Source organism: Lithobates pipiens, unplaced genomic scaffold, assembly GCF_037356315.1.
Source record: "Lithobates pipiens isolate NorthernLeopardFrog02 unplaced genomic scaffold, aLitPip1_a1.2 Scaffold_27, whole genome shotgun sequence".
NCBI lineage: Eukaryota > Metazoa > Chordata > Amphibia > Anura > Ranidae > Lithobates > Lithobates pipiens.
Window position 1 is genome coordinate 89,347,697 of NW_027507788.1, and position 20,025 is coordinate 89,367,721.

At 43.1% G+C, this 20,025-nt stretch overlaps 1 protein-coding gene across 1 annotated transcript in view; it reads left to right on the forward strand.

Moving 5' to 3' along the window:
* LOC143933980 (E3 SUMO-protein ligase ZBED1-like) overlaps positions 1 to 20,025 on the forward strand; it is a 52,908-nt gene that overhangs the window by 27,292 nt on the left and 5,591 nt on the right. Inside the window, exons 3-5 of the mRNA XM_077457202.1 lie at positions 6,730 to 6,992; positions 14,439 to 14,503; positions 18,341 to 18,498. Coding sequence (XP_077313328.1) covers positions 6,730 to 6,992; positions 14,439 to 14,503; positions 18,341 to 18,498 — 486 coding nt within the window. The remainder of the gene's footprint in view (positions 1 to 6,729; positions 6,993 to 14,438; positions 14,504 to 18,340; positions 18,499 to 20,025) is intronic.

Below are 20,025 nucleotides of genomic sequence, written 5' to 3' on the forward strand. Positions count from 1 at the left end.
CCCATGACTCCTAATGGAAGATTTGCCCATATCTGATTTTTAGATTTAAGTATAGGGATAAAAGGCTCCACATTCAGCTGAATAAAGTCAGAGAGGGTCCTAGTTATCCAAATACCCAGATGTTTGAAAGAGCTAACCCTAATAAGTGGCAGGGAGGCTTGTTCTATTGATGGAAGAAATACATCCAAGGCCAGAGAAGTGTGGTTGTTAACAATGGACTCGAGTCTGCAAGGTATAGTATCAGGTCATCAGCATAAAGTCCCTCCTTTTGTGTCAGGGGGCTGGATTGCAGGCCTTGAATGTTAGGGTGTGACCTAAGTGCCATAGCAAAGGCAACGCATAAAGAAGCATCGAGATAGAACATCCTTGCCTCATCCCCCCTAGAGAGAGAGAGACTACGGGTCCACCCATTGGCCACTACCCTTGCTCTGGAGGCACTACCCTCACAATAAAGCGAGGGCCAAGACCAAAGTAACGCCAACACTGCCATAAGTATTGCCATTCTTCTAAGGTTTTAGCCGCATTGAGTGCAACCACTGTCCTAGAACCAATTTGATCATGGGAAGCTTGAATGTTCATAAATGGACGCCTGGTGTTAAAGGTTGTGTTGTTAGCTGGCATGAAGTCCATTTTATCTGGATGAACTAGGGACAGTATTACTTTATTGAGTTGAAGAGCAAGGTGTAGGTCGGCAAGACTGTGTAAAGTTGTTGTGCCACATCCAATATAGAAACTACATCGATTTAAAAAAAAAAAAAAAACCCTGGTGGTGGACTTTAACAGCACGTACAACCAAAAATTACAGATAGAAGCAATTAACTTTCTTTATTATATTGATATGTATAAACCCTGTTTTTATGATTTTGTATCATAACAATTTGTACAGTACAAGAAACAAATTACTTATACATAATCGACTATAGAGACGATCACCCTGTGCGTTTTCGGAGCTGGCATAGTCTCCTCCTTCATCAGGGGTAAAGATAGAGCATAGGATATAGTTATAGCCAGGTACAGTATCATATGAATGTGTCTCACAATTCAGTTAAGAACAACAGACAAAGTCGGGTGGACTGCGTGGCTTTCCAGTATTCAAGCATTCCCAGGGGGGAGGGGGAGAATGGTAAAGTAGTCATTTTAAATCTTTTGATTAATTTATCTCCTGTTGCTGCCCGAAGGCAGAAAAAATCCTGCAAAAGCCTCCCCTGGAGGGCCCCTGTATTGGTAACAATAAGTGATCTGCTGCAGATCCCAGAGAGATGAGGGAAACTCCAATGCAGCAAACGGGGAGAGATAGTCACACCGGACCATCCAAGTGGCGTCCCACATGTAGAGCCTGTGGGATACTGGAAAGCCACACAGTCCACCCGACTTTATCTATTGTTCTTAACTGAATTGTGAGATACATTCATATGATACTGTACTTGGCTAGAACTATATCCTATGCTGTATCTATACTCCTGAATAAGGAGACTATTCCAGCTCCGAAATGCGTAGGGTGATCGTTTCTATAGTCTATTATGTGTAAGTAATTTGTTTCTTGTACTGTACAAATTGTTATGGTATGTATAAACTGTTTTTATATGATTTTATATCAATTTAATAAAGAAAGTTAATTTCTTCTATCTGTAATTTTTGTTTGTACGTCCTGTTAAAGTCCACCACCAGGGGTTTTTTATCGATGTAGTTTGAGTTGAAGGGCAAGAATTTTAGCCAAAATTTTTACATCTGTTTGTAACAAATAGAGACCTGTTTCAATCGGGTTGAAGAGGATCCTTCCTAGGTTTAGGAATGAAAACAATAAGGATTTCACACATAGACTCTGGCAGAACATTAGCATCAAATATAGCATGGGATAGGGTCAATAATTTGGGCACCAGGACATCCGCAAAGTGAGCATAGAATTCGATGGGCAGGTCATCTGATCCTGGAGCTTTGACCCTAGCAAAGTTAGCTATGAGTAACTGGATATAGTGAAATAGGAGCCTCCAACCCACGTCTCTGTCAAGTTAGGAAAATCAAGCAATTCGCATATGGCCCTTGCTGGATAATCAACTTTAGAAGTATATAAGTTTTGAAAGTCAGCAAACATTGTGATAATAAGCTTTCAGTCTGTAATTAATCCTCCCGTGGATGTACCCAGCGTAATAACCACTAGTAGACGGGCATCCAGATTACGTGGATGCTCGCCATATTCAAAAATCATTTTGCTTAAAGTGGTTGTAAACCTTTTTTGGTTACTTTTACCTAATAGGTAAGCCTAGAACAAGGCTTACCTATAGGTAGTGGAACTAGCTTCTAAACATGCAGTTTAGGAGATATTTGACTTGTAGTGCGCCAATGTCTTCATTGGTGCATGCACTGTGAACAGAAAACGGACCACCGTGCCGTTTCTTCCCCCAACATGTGCTGTGACTTATGGCTGCCGCACGCATGCACGGGAGTGGCGTCACATGACTCAGGCCAGTCACAGAACCGGAGTCCGTGACTCCAGAAGGAAGAGGGGCGAAGATGGGCGCGGCCTGCTCGGGGGGACAGTGCAGGCTTTGTTTGCAGGTAAGTGTCATATAATGGGCTAGTATGCAATGCATACTAGCCCTTTATGCTTTTCATGTGCATGCCATGCGGGAGCAAAAGAGGAAGTAAAACAAATCTGGGTTTACTTCCTCTTTTAATAAAGAATAATTTACGCTTAGCTTCTTCATAGAACAGTTGGTCCACTACTCTTGTTTGGAGTTGCAATCTGCTGAGAAGTTCTCCAGAAAGGGCAGCTACGTACTGATCCTGCAAAGAAGATAATTGTTCAACCGCCTGAACATGGGAGGCATCAGATTATTTTCTGAATCTGGAAACCTGTTCGCTCAACAAAAGGCGAGCATGTTTTTTAAATGTCTCCAAAAACCACTAGTGTGGTGGAAGTATGCGTATTAGACTGAAAAAAAAATATTTCCACTCTGCAGCTAATATGTCTGTGTCAGGGAGTATAGATAGCCGAAAGGGTTTTAATCTCCAATTCAATGTGGGGGCTTTGGTAAAGGGTGTAATAGTAACCCAATATTATATATATATATATATATATATATATATATATATATATATATATATATATATATGGTCCGATAACAAGCGGGGACTGTAACCTGGGGCTTGTAGCCTTAGCCCCTATACACACGATTGGACATTCCAACGTAAAATGTTCGCTCAGACCTTGTTGTCGGATAATCTGACCGTGTGTGGGCTTCATCAGACTTTTTCCTTTGGAATGTACGACCAACAAAGTTTGAGAGCTGGATATAAAAATTTTCCGACCAACACGATCCAATCGGACTTTGTCCGATCGTTTGTAGAGAATTCCAATCAGACAAAGTGCCACGCATGCTCCGATCAAATTACGAGACCAAAGCTATTGGCTACTAGCCTGAACGTAGTCCCGTCGTAACGAACGTCATTGCGTTCTGAACTATCAGATTTTCCGACAACTTTGTCCGACCGTGTGTATGCAACACCAGTTTCAGACAAAATCCATCTGAAAAAATCAAACGGATTTTGTGGTCGTAATTTCCGACTGTGTGTACAAGGGCTAACAGTGAGCTGTCGGGATATAGATCAATTCTGGAGTGAGATACATACATAATGGAGTGAGAGGAGGAGAAGCATGTGTAGGCTTTACGTGTGGGGTACAAATACCTCCATGTGTCTGAGGGATATATCCACTAACCTATGGCTAAACCTGGTTGCCCGATCCACTTGTGGTGCAAAGGGTTCTATCAAGACTAGGCTTAGCATGTAAGGCTGCATTCACACCTGAGCATAGCGTTTTCAAGCGTTTTTTGCGGTGTTTTTTACCGCAAATTTGTGCAGGGCAAAAGGTCACTAATGTTAAAAGAAGAAAAACGCCCAAATCAGCCCGATTCGCGCGACAAAAAAGGGTCCGGAACTTGTTTGAGCTTCAGGCGTAGGGCTTCAGGCGACTTGGAGTGGAGATGTGAACCATCTCCATTGAGAATAATGGATTTTTTTCCCCTCCAGCATTTTGTAGCTTCAGGTGTCAAGCTACAAAACGCTCAGGTGTGAATGGGGTCTTAAAGTCGCCCAGCCAGATGGCTGGTGCAGATGGGTATTTAGCCATGAATGAAAAGCTCTCGCTCAAAATATTAGCATTGTATGGTGGTGGTACATACCAAGCCAGTATTAACAAGGGGTTACCAGAAATACAAGCTAGCAAAAAACATGCTGACTTGGCATTAAAAACAGACTCACCCCTAGTTTCGACCAGGACAATGATATCCGCCTGTTGGGTTTTCAAATGAGAAGATCGCATGTAGACCAGACATTTCAGGTTAAGAATTTGAAGGGGGCCATTGAAAAAATAAAATGTAATGGTAGGACAACCGGCTGGAGACACGATCCCCAGAGGTATCAAGAAAATACAAGGTACTAGGCACATTGCTAGCAGGTGTATGAAAAGTATACGTTCGAGTCGACAGAAACATCAAGACTTAGTTGTGTTGCACATCGGTGAGAGTCTTTCTTATTAAGAGTAAAATCCCATCCAACCCAGCTCTACACATACCCCAACTTGTGTGAGCATGAATCCCAAACTGAATTAGAAAACAAAACAATGAAAACTGTCTCCAGCACATTGTGCAGGACAAGAATTTATGTAATGACAACAACTGGAGCAGTACACTTCAGGGAAGAGAGCGACTCTCTCCTTGCCCTCTAGGTAGTCAAAACACTTATAGGGCAAATACAAAATCTCTCTGAAGAACACTAGAGCCTGTAGGACACGACACACCCACCTTAAACACTTGATCACAGCAGTTAGTGTGAACAGCACCATCATCTGCTGCGAAACACAACAGGGAAGTAACATGAATGCTGACTATATTCTAATGTTAGGCCTCAAAGTTCAGTATGTAATGGCCACTGAGTATAGCAGAATAGGGCAATAGCCGATCCTGGAGAACTGGGCAAGTAGGGGTAAACTTCAAAGTTGCCGAAAATAAATCATAATTCCCTCCAAGAAAACCAGTAGGATATCAGCAATGGGTGCCCAATTTATTCTGAGGAGGCACAAGCCCCACTCCACATAAGTATTCACGCCTTAGGCAGGATCCAAACAGTCTAACCAGGCCATAGCTGCTTCTGGTTCCTCGAAGTGGGCAAGTTCCTCTCTGGTGACATGGAGTCAGGCTGGAAACAACTTGCATACATGAGGTGTTTAACCCAAAGATGCTTTTTGACTTCCGTGAACCGGCTACATTGACCCTCCCCTGAAAAGTTGGGAACGCCAAGATCTGTGCATTGCGATAAAGTATGTTACCTTTTTCATGGTTCAGGCGAAGAATCATGTCCCGATCCCGGTAATTTCAGGAACAGTGTCCCAATTAAGAGCACTAAGCGTCATTTCTGTCTTCTGCTTCGTACCTCTATCAGCATGAATCACTTCTGACAAATAATCTTTACACGAGAATAAAATGATGCTTGGGTAGGGATCTCCAGCTGATTGACAGCCTCAAGTCTGTTCCTGTATACAAGATCCTTACTAGGTGGTATAGAACACCAAAAGTGTTACATCAAATTTACCCCCAGATATCAGAGACATGTTGGAGATGTCATGGAGCAGAAGGAACATTATTACATATATTTTGGGAATGTCCAAAAATTAGAGTGTTCTGGGAGATGGTAGCCGATACTATTGTAAGGATTACAGGAATTGACCTGGGAGATAAACCGGCAACTTTTCTGCTGCTGGACATCCCAATGGCAATAGAAAGATTCAAAAATTCTTTGCTGAGACATTTATTGATAGCAGCAAGGGCATGTATCCCGGTTCTGTGGAAAAAAAGCAACCCTCCAGCTAGAGCACAGTGGTTTCAGAGAATTGCAGAAATCCAACAAATGGAAAATTTAACAATGACAATGAGAGATCAAGATGAGAAATATCAGAAGATCTGGGCTCCATATCTAAATTATAGAGAAAGTATGATGTGAAACATTTCGAAATATGATAGAGCAGGCGGGTGGTGGTGGGGGGGGGGGGGGGGGGGGGAGTGAGGGGGGGGATTATAGTGAAAATTCAAACATTTTTTTTTTTTTTTTTTGTTGTTTGTATATTTATTTATTTATTTTTCTGGGAGGGAAGGGTGAGGGAGGGGGGAGGATGACGTGGAATTGAGGTATGGATTGAAATATTATAAGACTGTTATAGCTGTTAAAGAAGTTGTAGATGTATAACGAAATGTAATGTGAAATCTATGGAAAGAAAAGATGAAAAAATAAAGAATTTATAAAAAAAAGTCTGTTCCTGTGTGCTGTGTCCCTTCCCTCCAATCGGCTCTCAGGGATTTCCTCACTGGACTCAGCAGAGTGTAATTTCAGCCCTATTTCCCCCCCCCCCCCCCCCTTTTTTTTTTTTTCTGATATCTCAGACAAGCTTATAAATCAGCACTTTGAAGGGATGTAGAGAAGAAAAAACTGCAGATAAACAGGTACAACTTATGTCGGAGGTTTTGTTTCATCTGTGTACTATCTCAGGCCAGTCACTTCACAAGGGTTTATGTAGGGGTTTAAATTAAAGTCCCTTTAAATGATACTTGGCACTGTGGCATCAGTGCAGAGTTTTTCCTACAATCTCCTTCTCTCAGTACTTGATCCCATTTGATATACCTCAGTGATTAGATGTATCTAAAATACCTATAAGATCTATTTCTTGTCTTGTTGCAGTTTGTGAAGACTGTCGCTTGTACTTCAGAGACTCCTGTCCACAGCATGGAGCCCCGACGTTCATCTTAGACACACCGGTTCCAGAAAACGTTCCTTCCCGTGCCCTTCTCTCCTTGCCAGAGGGATTGGTAGTAAAGGAGAGACCACAGGGAGGATTTGGGGTCTGGTGTACAATCCCAATCATCCCACGTGGCTGCATCTTTGGTCCTTATGAAGGGGACGTCTTGGCGGATCGGAGTGACTGCACTGTTTTCTCTTGGGCGGTACGGACTTCCCTGTTGATTTTAAAGCTGACCTTAAAGTGGAAGTAAACCCATCAATTTAACAGTTTCAAAAAACAGTTACATTCCCGGCATGCCTGGAATGCTAACTGCACATTGGTTGTGCTCTCAGTCAAACTGTCAAACCATCCAATGGCTGGTGTCATAACTGATCACATGTGCAGCACCATAGCAGTTGAAGATTAAACTGGGTCAAAAATGGCAACTTCCATGGCTGAAACCGATAGGAGGGTTTACTTCCACTTTAGAGCGGAACTTCACTCTCTCAATCGGCATTGACTAATTTTAATCTTCATGCTATTGGCATTAGTATCTAGATGGGAAAGTTTATCAGATTTACTTGTCTTTTAAACTTATTTTTTTTTACATTTCTTTAGGTACTTCCTAGTTTCCATGCCTAGGCAAACGATTTCATATATCCCAGGAGTCTTCAGTAGGGAAGTAGGGGATTTTTTCAGCTAAGCACAAAATCTGATGCATGCCTAAGGGCAGGTGGATTCCAGGAAGTAAATGCTATATTATTCATCTGCCCTTAGTCAAGATGGCCACGGTGAAAAGTGCTAGGGATGTTTTTCAAAGTGATTTCTCAACAAAATAAAGCATTGAGAAAAAAGTGGATGTGGGGGGGGCTTGCTTTGAATATTAAAAATGAATTAAATAGAATTTTTGGTTTGTCGTGCTCAGATGAAGTGTAGTTCCACTTTAAGGAAGGCTGAAATAATGCTGTTGCTTTACCTTTTTAAAGGGGAGTTATTACTATATATTAATGCCAGCCGTACACAAAAAGGAATTCTATTAAAGAAAATTTTATATTTTCTAATCAAAAGTTTGGGTTAAGTTGATGTTTAAGTACTTTTTGGAAGTACATCCAACGACATTCGTCGCATCATTAACCACTTAAGCCCTGAACCATTTGGCTGCCCAAAGACCAGAGCACTTTTTGCGATTCGGCACTGCCTCACTTTGACAATTGCGCGGTCATGCAACGTGGCTCCCAAACAAAATTGACTTCCTTTTTTTCCCCACAAATAGAGTTTTCTTTTGGTGGCATTTGATCACCTCTGCTGGTTTTTTTTTTTTTTTTTTGCGCTATAAACAAAAAAATCTCATTTTTTCCTATAATATCCCCCAAAAACGGTTTAGGCCAATATGTATTCTTCTCCCTTTTTATTTTTTTTATAAAAAATCGCAATAAGCATTTATTGATTGGTTTGAGCAAAAGTTATGTCTTCAAAATGGGGGATAGTTTTATGGCATTTTTTATTAATAATTTTTTATCTTCGTAAAGGCTGCAATCTTTTTTTTTTTTTTTTTTTTTTTTTGTGTGACTGTGACATTATGGCAGACAGATCGGATACTATTGGTGCAATTTTGGGACATTCACATTTATACAGCGATCAGTGCAATTAAAATGCATTGATTGCTGTGTAAATGTGACTGTCAGTGAAGGGGTTAACCACTAGGTGGCGCTGTAGGGGTTAAGTGTGCCCTAGGGAGTGATTCTAACTGTGGAGGGGGGAGGGGCTATCTGTGACACGACACTGATCTCCGCTACCGATTACAAGGAGCTGTGATCAGTCTGTGTCACTAGGAACAACAGGTAAATGCTTGTTTACATCAGCATTTCACTGAGAAAGTCCATATCAGACCCTTATCCGAGCACGCTACCCGGCCGGCCAGGAAAGGGGGTGGGACGAGCGAGCACCCCCCCCTGAACCGTACCAGGCCGCGTGTCCTCAACATGGGGGGTGCCTTGGGGAAGGAGGGGCTGCACGGCCCCCCCACCCCAAAGCACCTTGTCCCCATGTTGATGAGGACAAGGGCCTCTTCCTGACAACCCTGGCAATTGGTTGTTGGGGGTCTGCGGGCGGGGGGCTTATAGGAATCCGGGGCCCCCTTTAATAAGGGGGCCCCCCGGATACCGACCCCCCCCCCCCCCACCCTATGTGAATTGAGTATGGGGTACAATATACCCCTACCTATTCACCTGTGAAAAAAAAGTAAAAAAAAAAACACAACACACAAGGGTTAAAATAGTTTATTCCACAGCTCCGGGGGTCTTCTTCCGTCTTCGGGGGTCTTCTCGCCAGACTCCTCCACTATCTTCGTGGCCCCCCCACCCCAAAGCACCTTGTCCCCATGTTGATGAGGACAAGGGCCTCTTCCCGACAACCCTGGCCGTTGGTTGTCGGGGTCTGCGAGCGGGGGGCTTATCGGAATCCGGGAGCCCCCTTTAATAAGGGGGCCCCCAGATACCGGCCCTCCACCCTATGTGAATGAGTATGGGGTACAATGTACCCCTACCCATTCACTTGTAAAATAAAAGTACAAAAAAAACACAACACACGAGATAAAATACTTTATTGCACAGCTCCGGGGGTCTTCCGTCTTCAGGGGTCTTTTCGCCGGACTCCCCTGCTATCTTCTTGTAGTTTTTTTGCTAGCGGAGGAGTCCGGCTTTCTTCCGACAGAAGACCGGGCCACCGCCTGTAAAAGAGCTATAAGAAGGCGCGGTGGCCCGGCAGAAGAACCGAAGAGGGGGACAAGAGGCCGGCGGCGAGGAAGAAAGCCAGACTCCTCCGCTAGCAAGAGCTACAAGAAGATAGCGGAGGAGTCCGGCGAAAAGACCCCCGAAGACGGAAGACCCCCGGAGCTGTGCAATAAAGTATTTTATCTCGTGTGTTGTGTTTTTTTTTTGTACTTTTATTTTACAGGTGAATGGGTAGGGGTACATTGTACCCCATACTCATTCACATAGGGTGGGGGGACGGTATCTGGGGGCCTCCTTATTAAAGGGGGCTCCCGGATTCCGATAAGCCCCCCGCCCACAGACCCCGACAACCAACGGCCAGGGTTGTCGGGAAGAGGCCCTTGTCCTCATCAACATGGGGACAAGGTGCTTTGGGGTGGGGGCCTGGTACGGGTCAGGAGGGGGGGGGGCACTCGCTCGCCGGCCGGGTAGCGTGCTCGGACAAGGGTCTGTTGTGGACTTTGGGGGGACCCCCATGCCGATTTTTTTTCGGCGTTGTGGTTCCCCTTTAAGTCCATACCAGGCGGCCGGGCCGGCGACGTCTCCTTCGCGGGCCCCGCCTACTGGGAGACGCGCTCGAAGTGAGCGGACTTTCCTCTGCGTGTGTGGGCGAGTCCGTTCATTTCAAAAGTAGGGCGGATGGTACGGCGGACTTAGTACGCCGTATTAGTCCGCTGAAAAAGTGCCGTGTGTGGGCAAGTAGCCCGTTCGGAAAGTCCAGCGGACAGTCTGCCAGAATAAGTCCGCCGGATAGTCTGCTACGTGTGTACGCGACATTAGTCACTGGCTCTCTGCTCTGCCCCTGCAGTGCTTACTGGACTTTGCAGGGCGTGAGAGGTGCTGGCACAGGATGAGCCAGCTGCCGGTCAGGCATGTGGGTGGATCCCGACTTTAAAGTTAAAGCTTGATCCGGCTCTGTGACTTCAGCCAACAGCGGGCTTTAGGCCCCTGTCGGCTGAATCTGAGTCATAGGAGTGCAGAACTAAGTGAACTCCTGTGACCTAGAATAAAAATATGGCCAAAAGAACTCTGCTCATACTTCTCTTTTTAAAGATATAAATCTCCATGTATGTTTTTGCAATATGGGTGAAAAATGTAGTGCAAGCGCTCAACCTGTATACACTTCTTATAATACTACAAAGTGATATAAATTCAAATGTATATATAAATAACCCAAAAGCAAAAGTAAATACAGTATTATACAGGTAAAAAATATAAACATATATATAGTGACTTATACATGTGTATATATAACCAAAAAATGGTGATTATTAGGATATTGAATCCCAAAAGGGAAACAGTGACTGTGGATAACTGTAAACAAATCACAGTGACGAAATCTATAAATAGATATATTTGAATTTATATCACTTTGTAGTATTATAAGAAGTGTATACAGGTTGAGCGCTTGCACTACATTTTTCACCGATTTCTCAGCTAAAAAAATCCCTAGTTTTAGCGTGCTGGCTGCTAACCATACACACTTCTTGTCATTTTTTCTATTTTTCCTTTTGCGCAATATTGTTGGTGTATACTTTCTTTTATGTTTTTGCAATATATTGTACACTAAAATCAAGTTGTGTACTGTGTAATATATTAATCATTTCCCGTCCCTTGATTTGTGCCATTCATTGTGTACAATTCTGTTGCTAGCTATGATTGGTCACAGTGATCACAGGGTACAGACAGGTCCAAATAAAGCCCACCTGTACCATGTGAATAGCTGTGACCAATCACAGTTAACTACAATAGTAAACACTGAATTAATCAATTTCATTTAATGAATAAGGTTGCTTACAGCAGTGAAATTCACTGGTATAAGCAATTATAATGTGAAAAAAATAAAATAAAAATCCACATCACTTCCCCAGAGCAGTACAGTGTTACTGTACAAACACTGTAGTGCTCTGGTCACAGTGTGTTTAAAGAAAAAAAAAGATTAAAAAAAAAGTAATAAGAAATATAAAATAAATTGAAAAATATCATTTATTTTTTATTTTTTTTATTACATACTTTCACCGGTCAGTGTCCTTGATTATCACCCCACCAATGATTATGATGAAGCTGTACTGCACTGATGACAGGATGTAAAAACAAAAATAATTTTAGAAAATTGTGATAAAAATGATAAAATTTAAAAAAATCACCACGGCTCTTAGTAAGTACCTTGGACTGTCTGCTTTCCAAAAAGGGGTAATTTGGGGGATATTTTTATTGTCCTGGTGTTTTCGGTGTGACACACCTTTTTTTATTTTATTTTTTAGATTCAGCTGTATATACTAGTGCAATTTAAAACATCCAAGTGACGGATATAACACCAACATGTCAGAAAATAAAAATAAAAAAACAGAATTGAAAAAGGATCCCCCATTGTGCCAGTAGTTTGTTGAACCACCTTTTTCTTTAATTTAGTCTTTTAGTCTGTTGGAATATGTCTCTTTGAACATCTAGACTCTGCAATATGTGCCCACTCTTTGCAGAACTGCTCAATTTCAGTTAAATTTGATGGTTATTGTTTGTGTCTTCAAGCCGTTCCACAGATTTTCAGTAGGGTTTAAGTCTGGGCTCTGACTAGGCCATGCAAGGACGCTTACCTTTTTCTCATTCAACCACTGTGTGGTCATTTTTTGCTGTGTGCTTTGGGTCATTGTCATGTTGGAAGGTAAACCTTCCCATTAACAACTTTCTGGCAGAGGGCAGCAGATTTTTCTTAAGAATTAGATGGTATTTTGCACAATACATTTTTCCTTCTATCCTGGCAAGTGCTCAAGTCCTGCTGCACAGAAACACCCCCATAAAAGAATATTACCACCTCCATGCTTTACTATAGTAATGGTGTTATTTGGATGGTGCTCTCTCTATTGGATTTCCGGCAGACATATCGTTTGGTGTGAAGGCCAAATAATAAAATTTTAGTAACTGCATGTGGCCTTTTTTGAGGAGTGGCTATTTTCTTGCAACCCTCCCATACATGCCACATTTGTGGAGAATTTGTGATATGTAGTCACATGAACACAATGACCACTGAGTTTCTGTAGGCTTCTTCATAGCCTCTCTGACCAGTTTCCTCCGGTTTCATTCATCCAGTTTGGATCCACGCCCTGATCCAGGGAGGGTCTGTGTTGTGCTTTCCACTTTTTAATAATAGACTTCACTGTGCTTTTTAGGCATTGATAAAGCCTTTGAATTTTTTTTTTGTTTCCATCTCCTGACTTGTGCCTGTTTGCAACTTTATACCAGAGATTCAGGTGACAGTGCCTTGCCATCCATAGTTGATTGCTTCAGTTGCACTACCAGGGACTGAAATGCTCCAAGAAACCTGTTTTCATGCTGAGCTGATCAAAACGACCACAGCTGATCACAGTTGAAAGTCAAATGGGTTTTGTGTGCCATTGAGAGGGCGCTTAGCTAAACCTGATTGAGTTTACAAGTCATTTTTGGGAAGGGAGTGATCCTTTTTCCAACTCAATGACACTGTTTGTTTTAAAAAAAAAAAAAGAAATTCTGACCTGTTGGTGTTCTATCTTTCACTTTGATGTTGAGTAAATAGAATAGGACTCTATAACATTCCGACAGTCTTGCGCTTCATGTACACGGGACATTTTTACAACCTCTCCTGAATAATTTAACTTGACAGATGGCAACCGACGGTTATAAAGTTTTGCCGGATTTTTTTTTTTCCGCATTTGTGTTTTTAGAAGCTTTTTTTTTTTTTTTTTTTTCAAATAGCCAAAAAGGAAAAACATCTGTAAACGAAACACCGCCAAATGCGAGTTACCACATTTTAGACATGTTTAGACGCGTTTGGCACTTGAAACGTCTGTAAACTTAGCAGCAGTGTACATAAGGCCTGAATAATAAACACTGATTTAGGTTATTTTCACCAAAGAAATGTAGCAGAATACAGTTTGGCCTGGTTGAATGCACCTCCTATAATTACAATATCCTCTTGGTTGGCACTTGGGCTCCGTGCACAATGGGTGTTTAGCCATGAGGCATTGGGGCACCTACGTTTAGCCAGTAGCAGAGGGCACAGGTGCACTTTCCAGTCCTGGATGGTGCTGGCCAGTACATTCGGTGGTACTTCCAGTATGCACCCAGGGGCAAATGCCAGGAATACATGAAGTCTGTATTCTGTTCATTTGTCCTTGGGCACTTACTGCCCTAAATGTACATACACTGCTGCAGCTGGACAGTGCACTTGGCAGTATCAGGCTCCATTGGCTTCCCAGAGCATGTTTATTTGCAATTAATGGCTGTGGGACCGTACAGATATTCTTGACACATTATGGCCAGCAAACTCAAATCCCATTGCATGCAGATGTCTTAAAATATCTTGTACTTGTTAAAGAGAACCTGTAAGAAGGACAAAAATAAAGGCACTACTACAGAGATTGTTGGTATTTTCATCTCTGGGTTATTGAACTACAGCAGGGCATGACATTTCAGGACACTCTTGTGCATTCCAACATATCATGAAGGTGCTGAATATAACAAGAAGCATGTCTCTTGACTGTCAATTATGCTGGAGCCAGAGGGGATGCTTTTGAACTTGTCCTCCTAGGACTCCTAGTTGAGTAAATTTAAGGAAATGGCTAGGGGTGCCAATAATATGAGCTATATGAAGCCTTCTTGCAGAGGCTGTAAGCTGGTTAACATAAAAGTAGGAGTTTCTGGAAAATTTCAACCATATAATCAAGACCTTAGAAATTCACAGCAAGTAGCATTATAAAATGGAAACATAAATTTCAGTGATAATTAAATTTAAAATTGGCTTGTGTAGCAGACCTATTGTATGCGTATTTTCTTAGAACCCTTGGTGGTTTATCTTAAATGGATATTGTCTGTCAGCGGTTCTGCAATCTGAATATCCAACATGTTTTCTTCTTATTACTCAGGTACGGGACAACGGGTCATATTTTTATATTGATGCTAGTGATGATTCCAAAAGCAGCTGGATGAGGTAAGTTGCGTTAATGCTTTAAGATTATAATGCATAAATAACTATTCCCTCCGAAAACTAACACAAGGTCCACTCTACTCACAGAGGGAGGGTCAAGTGATAAAAAAAATATTAGCTGTTGAATGAGCTGATGAAGAAAATGAAAGTACAGTTGGTGTAGGAAGAATAGGCTTCTCTGAAGAGAAGTTTTAAGGGATCGCCTAAATGTGGAAAGAGTTGGACATAGTCAGACAAATTGAGGTAGGAAATTCTAGAGGATGGAAGAGGCTGAGGAGAAGTCCTGGGGATGAGTATGTGAGGAGGAGACACGTGAACTAGAGAGCAGGAGGTCTTGGGAGGAGCAAAGAGAGCGATTTGGTTGGTATTTTGAGATTAAGTTAGTGATGTAGCTGGGTGCAGAGTTCTGGATAGCTTTGTAAGCTGTTAGCATTTTGAATTTAATTGGGTGAGTGGCAGCCAATGGAGGGATTGGCAGAGAGGGGTGAGCAGTTTGTAAGGTGGATGAGTTTGGCAGCAGGATATATGATAGACTCAATTGGGGATAAATGGTTAAAGGTAAACCAATGCTGGAGTTGCAGTAGTCGGGGAGAGATAACCAGGGAGTGAATTAGGAGCGTTGTAGTTTCATTGGTTAGGAGAGAACATATTTTGGAGATGTTGTGGAGGTTGAGGCAGAAAGCTTTGGAAAGTGATTGAATGTGGGGCAAAAAGGAGAGCTCAGAGTCCAGGATAACACCTAGCACCCTAACATGCGGGGATGGGCTGATAGTTGTGCCATTGATCTTGACAGAGACGTCAGGGGAAGAGGCATTACATGGAGGGAATATCATGAAATATTTTCATGAGACTAGCAGTCAGAGGCAGCAGTGCCTTAGAACTCACACTAGAGATATACAGCCAAGGGGCTGTTGGCACAGAAGTGCCTAGGCACATTCACATACCAGGAAGTATACTGCAGTTTTTTAATTCAAGACAAAGGTACATTTTTCAGGGCACAATTAACATTTCTAGATGTTCCCTATAATGTAACAAATCTTACTCTAACCAATTAAAGCTTGTGTCCACCTCATATGTTGTCATGAATTTTTCTGCAGGCAAAATCCATGCAATTGAAAAACTATTGTTTCCATTAAGTCTGTTCCAACCAATACATTACACTGGAAAAAGACAGAAGAGTGCCTCTAAGTGTAATATTTATTTTGCAAATGGTATGTGTGTGTGCGTATGTGTATATATAATATTTAATATGTATATCAGGAAATTGATGGTCTGCTCTTCTGGTGGTAGGAAACTCACAGGAACAGTCCACACACCTCTAATCTAGGGATGTGCACAAACCGCGACCACCGCAGTAAAGCAGGTAGAAGCTGACCAGTGCTGTAGTTGTTCTGGTTTGGCTGAAATGTTATCGGGGTGGAAGGGAAAAAACCACAACACGTTTCAGAGCATGGGCGAGGCTCGTACGGAGGATGCGCACTCCTTTCTCAAGTGATGCAATAGGAAAGGAAGGGGGCAAGTTTAAATACTCTACATGGCAAGCGTCGTCTGGTTAATCGCAGATTAATGGGGCACTGAAACACCATTCACCAGGACAAAAAATGAGTAATGGAGTGTATACAGATTATAACAGACAATAATAAAAATGTTGGTGTAAGAACCTTATTAAAACATTATGTTAAAAAATTATTAAAACACATTGGGGTTGATTGACAAATCTACTTTGAATTGCAAGTGCTCTTGAAAATGCACTTGTGCAGTCGCTGTAGATCTGAGGGGTAGATCGAAATGAGGGGAAGCTCTGCTGATTTCTATCATCCAATCATGTGCAAGCAACAATGTTTTTTATTTTCCTTGCATGTCCCCCTCGGATCTACAGCGACTACACTTCCAAGTGCACTTGTAGTGCGAAGTGGATTTGCCTTTACTAAATAAACCCCATTGTCATTATGTTTTTAAGTTATGTTTTTAAAAAAAATTATATTAATGCACATAATTGTTAAAACAAGGGAGATAGAGGGAACTGGAAGGAAATAAAAAAAACGAATTACAAAATGGAAAAATGTATGTCCCTATTCTTAGAATAAGGTAAATCCCTGAGTACGATAGCCTGCACGACCCGTGTAGAGCATTTCAACTCGCCCCCTTCCCTTCTATTGTATCACTTGCGAAAGGTTCTCCCTTTCTGGTGACGTCACACGCCTACGAGCACTGCGCTTCGAGCTTGCTCTTCGAGCTGGCTCTTCAAGCCAAACCAGAACAATTACAGCACTAGCCGGCTTCTTCTTCCTGCTTCAGTGTGGTGCAGGCCGGGACTGGCCATAGGGCAGACCGGGCATTTGCCCGGTGGGCCGGGGCCGCCCGTGGCCTGTTGATGATCAGACCGCACAGCGGGAGGTAAGCGGCGGCCGCGGCCTGATCGTGGGTAACACAGGCCACGGCCGCCGCTCGCCTACCGCCATGCCTGTGTCATGCGGAACTGGCGGCTGCATGGGCTGTGCTGTGTGTCTTTCTCCCACACAGCTCAGCCTCAGCGCCGCGCTGACAGTTCTGCTCTCCTCCTCCAGCCATGGGCGTCCACGCGGTGGCGAAAGCTTCAAGCTGCTGTCACTATTCCCCCTCGCTCCCCCTCCCCTTCTCACGTCGGCAGCAGGGGAAGAGAAGGCGTTCCTGTATGGTCGTTTTCCCTCCCCATTGGCCAACACAGAGGGCCAATCAGAAGAAACTAGAGGGGCATCATGGGAAATGTAGTCCCAGAGATACATGGCACCATTGGTCTCAGCAGGGAGCAGACTACAGTCCCCAGCATGCACTCTGCTGGGGTGAAAGAGAAAACCCAGAAACAAGCTGAGGAGTGCTTGTAGCAGCTACTACAGGAGACATGGCAAATGAAACAGAGGACTGTGCTGGGGAAACTAATAGCCCCAGCACAACCAGAGAGAGAGAGCCACCCTGTACCCGCAGCGCCAGAGGGAGCCACCCTGTACCTGCAGCGCCTGAGGGAGCCACCCTGTACCCGCAGCGCCAGAGAGCAGGTCAGTGTCACTGGGCCATGGACACAATAGGAGACAGACAGTACTGGCATGGCCACAATAGGATTGGGACACTATAATATGAAGGGGACTGCCCCGTAAAAGGGCACTGTAATCATTACAGTGCCCCTTTTTAGTGCAGTTCCCTTTTATATCACAGTGTCCCTGCACATTACAGTGTGGAGGACCAACACCAGCCACCCCCGCTAATGTCTACCGAACCCCCCCCCCCCCCCCCCGATCCCTGGAAATCTAAAATGCCCGGGCCTATTTTTTGTCCCAGTCCAGGCCTGGTGTGGTGGTTGCAGTTTGTGTGGATTAGAGGTGTGTTGACTGTTCCCATTGGTTTCTCTCCACCAGATGAGCTGACCATCAATTTCCCGATGTGAGTGTTAATATATATACTCGCTATTTGTAAAATAAAGGTTGCATTTAGAGGCGCTCTTCTGTCTTTTATTTATTTATTTTTATTTATTTTCTCTATTGCACCTCAGAGTTGGCTTTACTCCAGAGAAGAGCTTTCTGCCCTTAGTACTGTTCTACTATCCAGAGACTTTCCTCATCATCATTAACAAGACTCTGCTATTGACTTTAATTCTCCATATTCCCTGGCATGCATGGACTTTTTGTAATTCACTTTCCATTTTAGTGCATGGTGGTTGCACAAAGATTCTGCGCTCTAGCATTAAACCCCCCCCCCCCCTTTTTTTTTTCAATACATTACATAGGGGCTATTGCATAGGGGCTGGCATTGTGTTCCCTTGGGCACAGCCTCTTATAAGGTAATCTGTTCGGTTCATTTTATTAGGTATGTGGCTTGTGCATCAACCGAGGAAGAACACAATCTGACGGTCTTCCAGTATCGGGGAAAGATATACTATCGTTCTTGTCAGTCAATTCCATCAGGAACAGAACTTATGGTATGGATTGGTGAGGAGTATGCCAGAACCCTGGGCCTCAAACTAGGTAAATAAAACTAATATAAATGTATTAAAAATATTGTTACGCTTTATGTTTAAAAGAGAAGTATGGACATAGAAAACAAACAATTATACTCGCCTAAGTAGATGCAGCCTCAATCCCCCGCCAGCTCTGCAGTGAGAACTGAGCGATCAAACATCGCTGACTTGGTTCTCCCTCTCCACTCTGAGCAGAGAACCGTGACTGTCAGTTTCTGGCTCTGCCCCTCCAGTGCTCACTGGAACGCTGGTCTGTGGAAGGGGAGGGAGCAGCTGGCTCAGCCTCTCAGTGGGCACTAAAAGGCTGAGCCAGGTGCTGGTCCAGACATCTGGGTGGATTCCGATCATATGGTCGAGATCTTTCCCAAAGCCTGAACTGGCTGAGTGATGTCAGCTTACAGCGAGCTTTAGAAATGATTTAAAATCCAATAAAAAAACTGTCTCATCCTGCTCTGTACATGCTCAGTTGCTCTCTATTTGGCACTGTGCCGAATTTGTACGGGCTGATGTGCTGACAGCTTAAACATTTACTGCTGTACAGGGGCTCTGGGCTTCAGCAAAATGGTGGCCTCCAACAAGAAAAAGCAGGAATAATGCTGGAGGCAATTTACAGCATACACTATTTTTGGTACCATAATTATTAATGTAGAATGTACAGTGCGGGAAAAAATTATTTGATCCCCTGCAGATTTTTTAGTTTGCCCACTTACAAAGAAATTAAGGGTCTATAATTCTTATCATAGGTGTTTTTTAAATGATAGAGACAGAATATCAACCAAACATCCAGAAAAAACACATGATACAAATGTTATAAATTGAGTTGTAGTTCAGTGAGTAAAATAAGTATTTGATCCCCTACCAACTAACAATAATTCTGGCTCCCACAGATTGGCTACAGTATGTGCTCATGTACACACATTAGTCCTGTCAATTCAAGAAGGTGCTCGTGTGTGTGTGTGTATAAAAGACACCTGTCCACAGAATCTCCCTCTTCACAAATATACTCCCCCGGTACAGTTACCATCTATCCCTGCCTTAGGAAATAATTGCAGTAATTTTAGGTGCACGGAAGCATGGGGCATGGCATCTGTCTCTACAATTAAGCTCTTGGATACTGAGCAGAATACCAACAAAAGGTAAGAGGTAAAGACAGGTATAGTCATTGGAGGATAGCTCAGGATAAGTTTTTGCATTTATTTATTTATTTTTTAACCATTTGCCACCCACCCACAGTACATTTACTGCAGGTGGGTGGTACAGGCAGGCTGGATGATGTACATGTACGTCATCGAGCCTGTCCCAGACTGGGGGCGTGTAGTACGCCACTGCCGCGACTGCTGTGTCCACTGGATCCCGGGGGCCCAGTCGCTTTCAGTGGCCAAGGGATCATGTTCTTGCTATGCGATCACATGATCACAATGTCCAAAATACTGTTATGAATTAATTTCATTCATAACTATGTTTTCTATAGAGTGGTCATGTGATTGGTCCTCAGCTATCACATGGTACCTGGGCCAATCACACCACCCCGTAT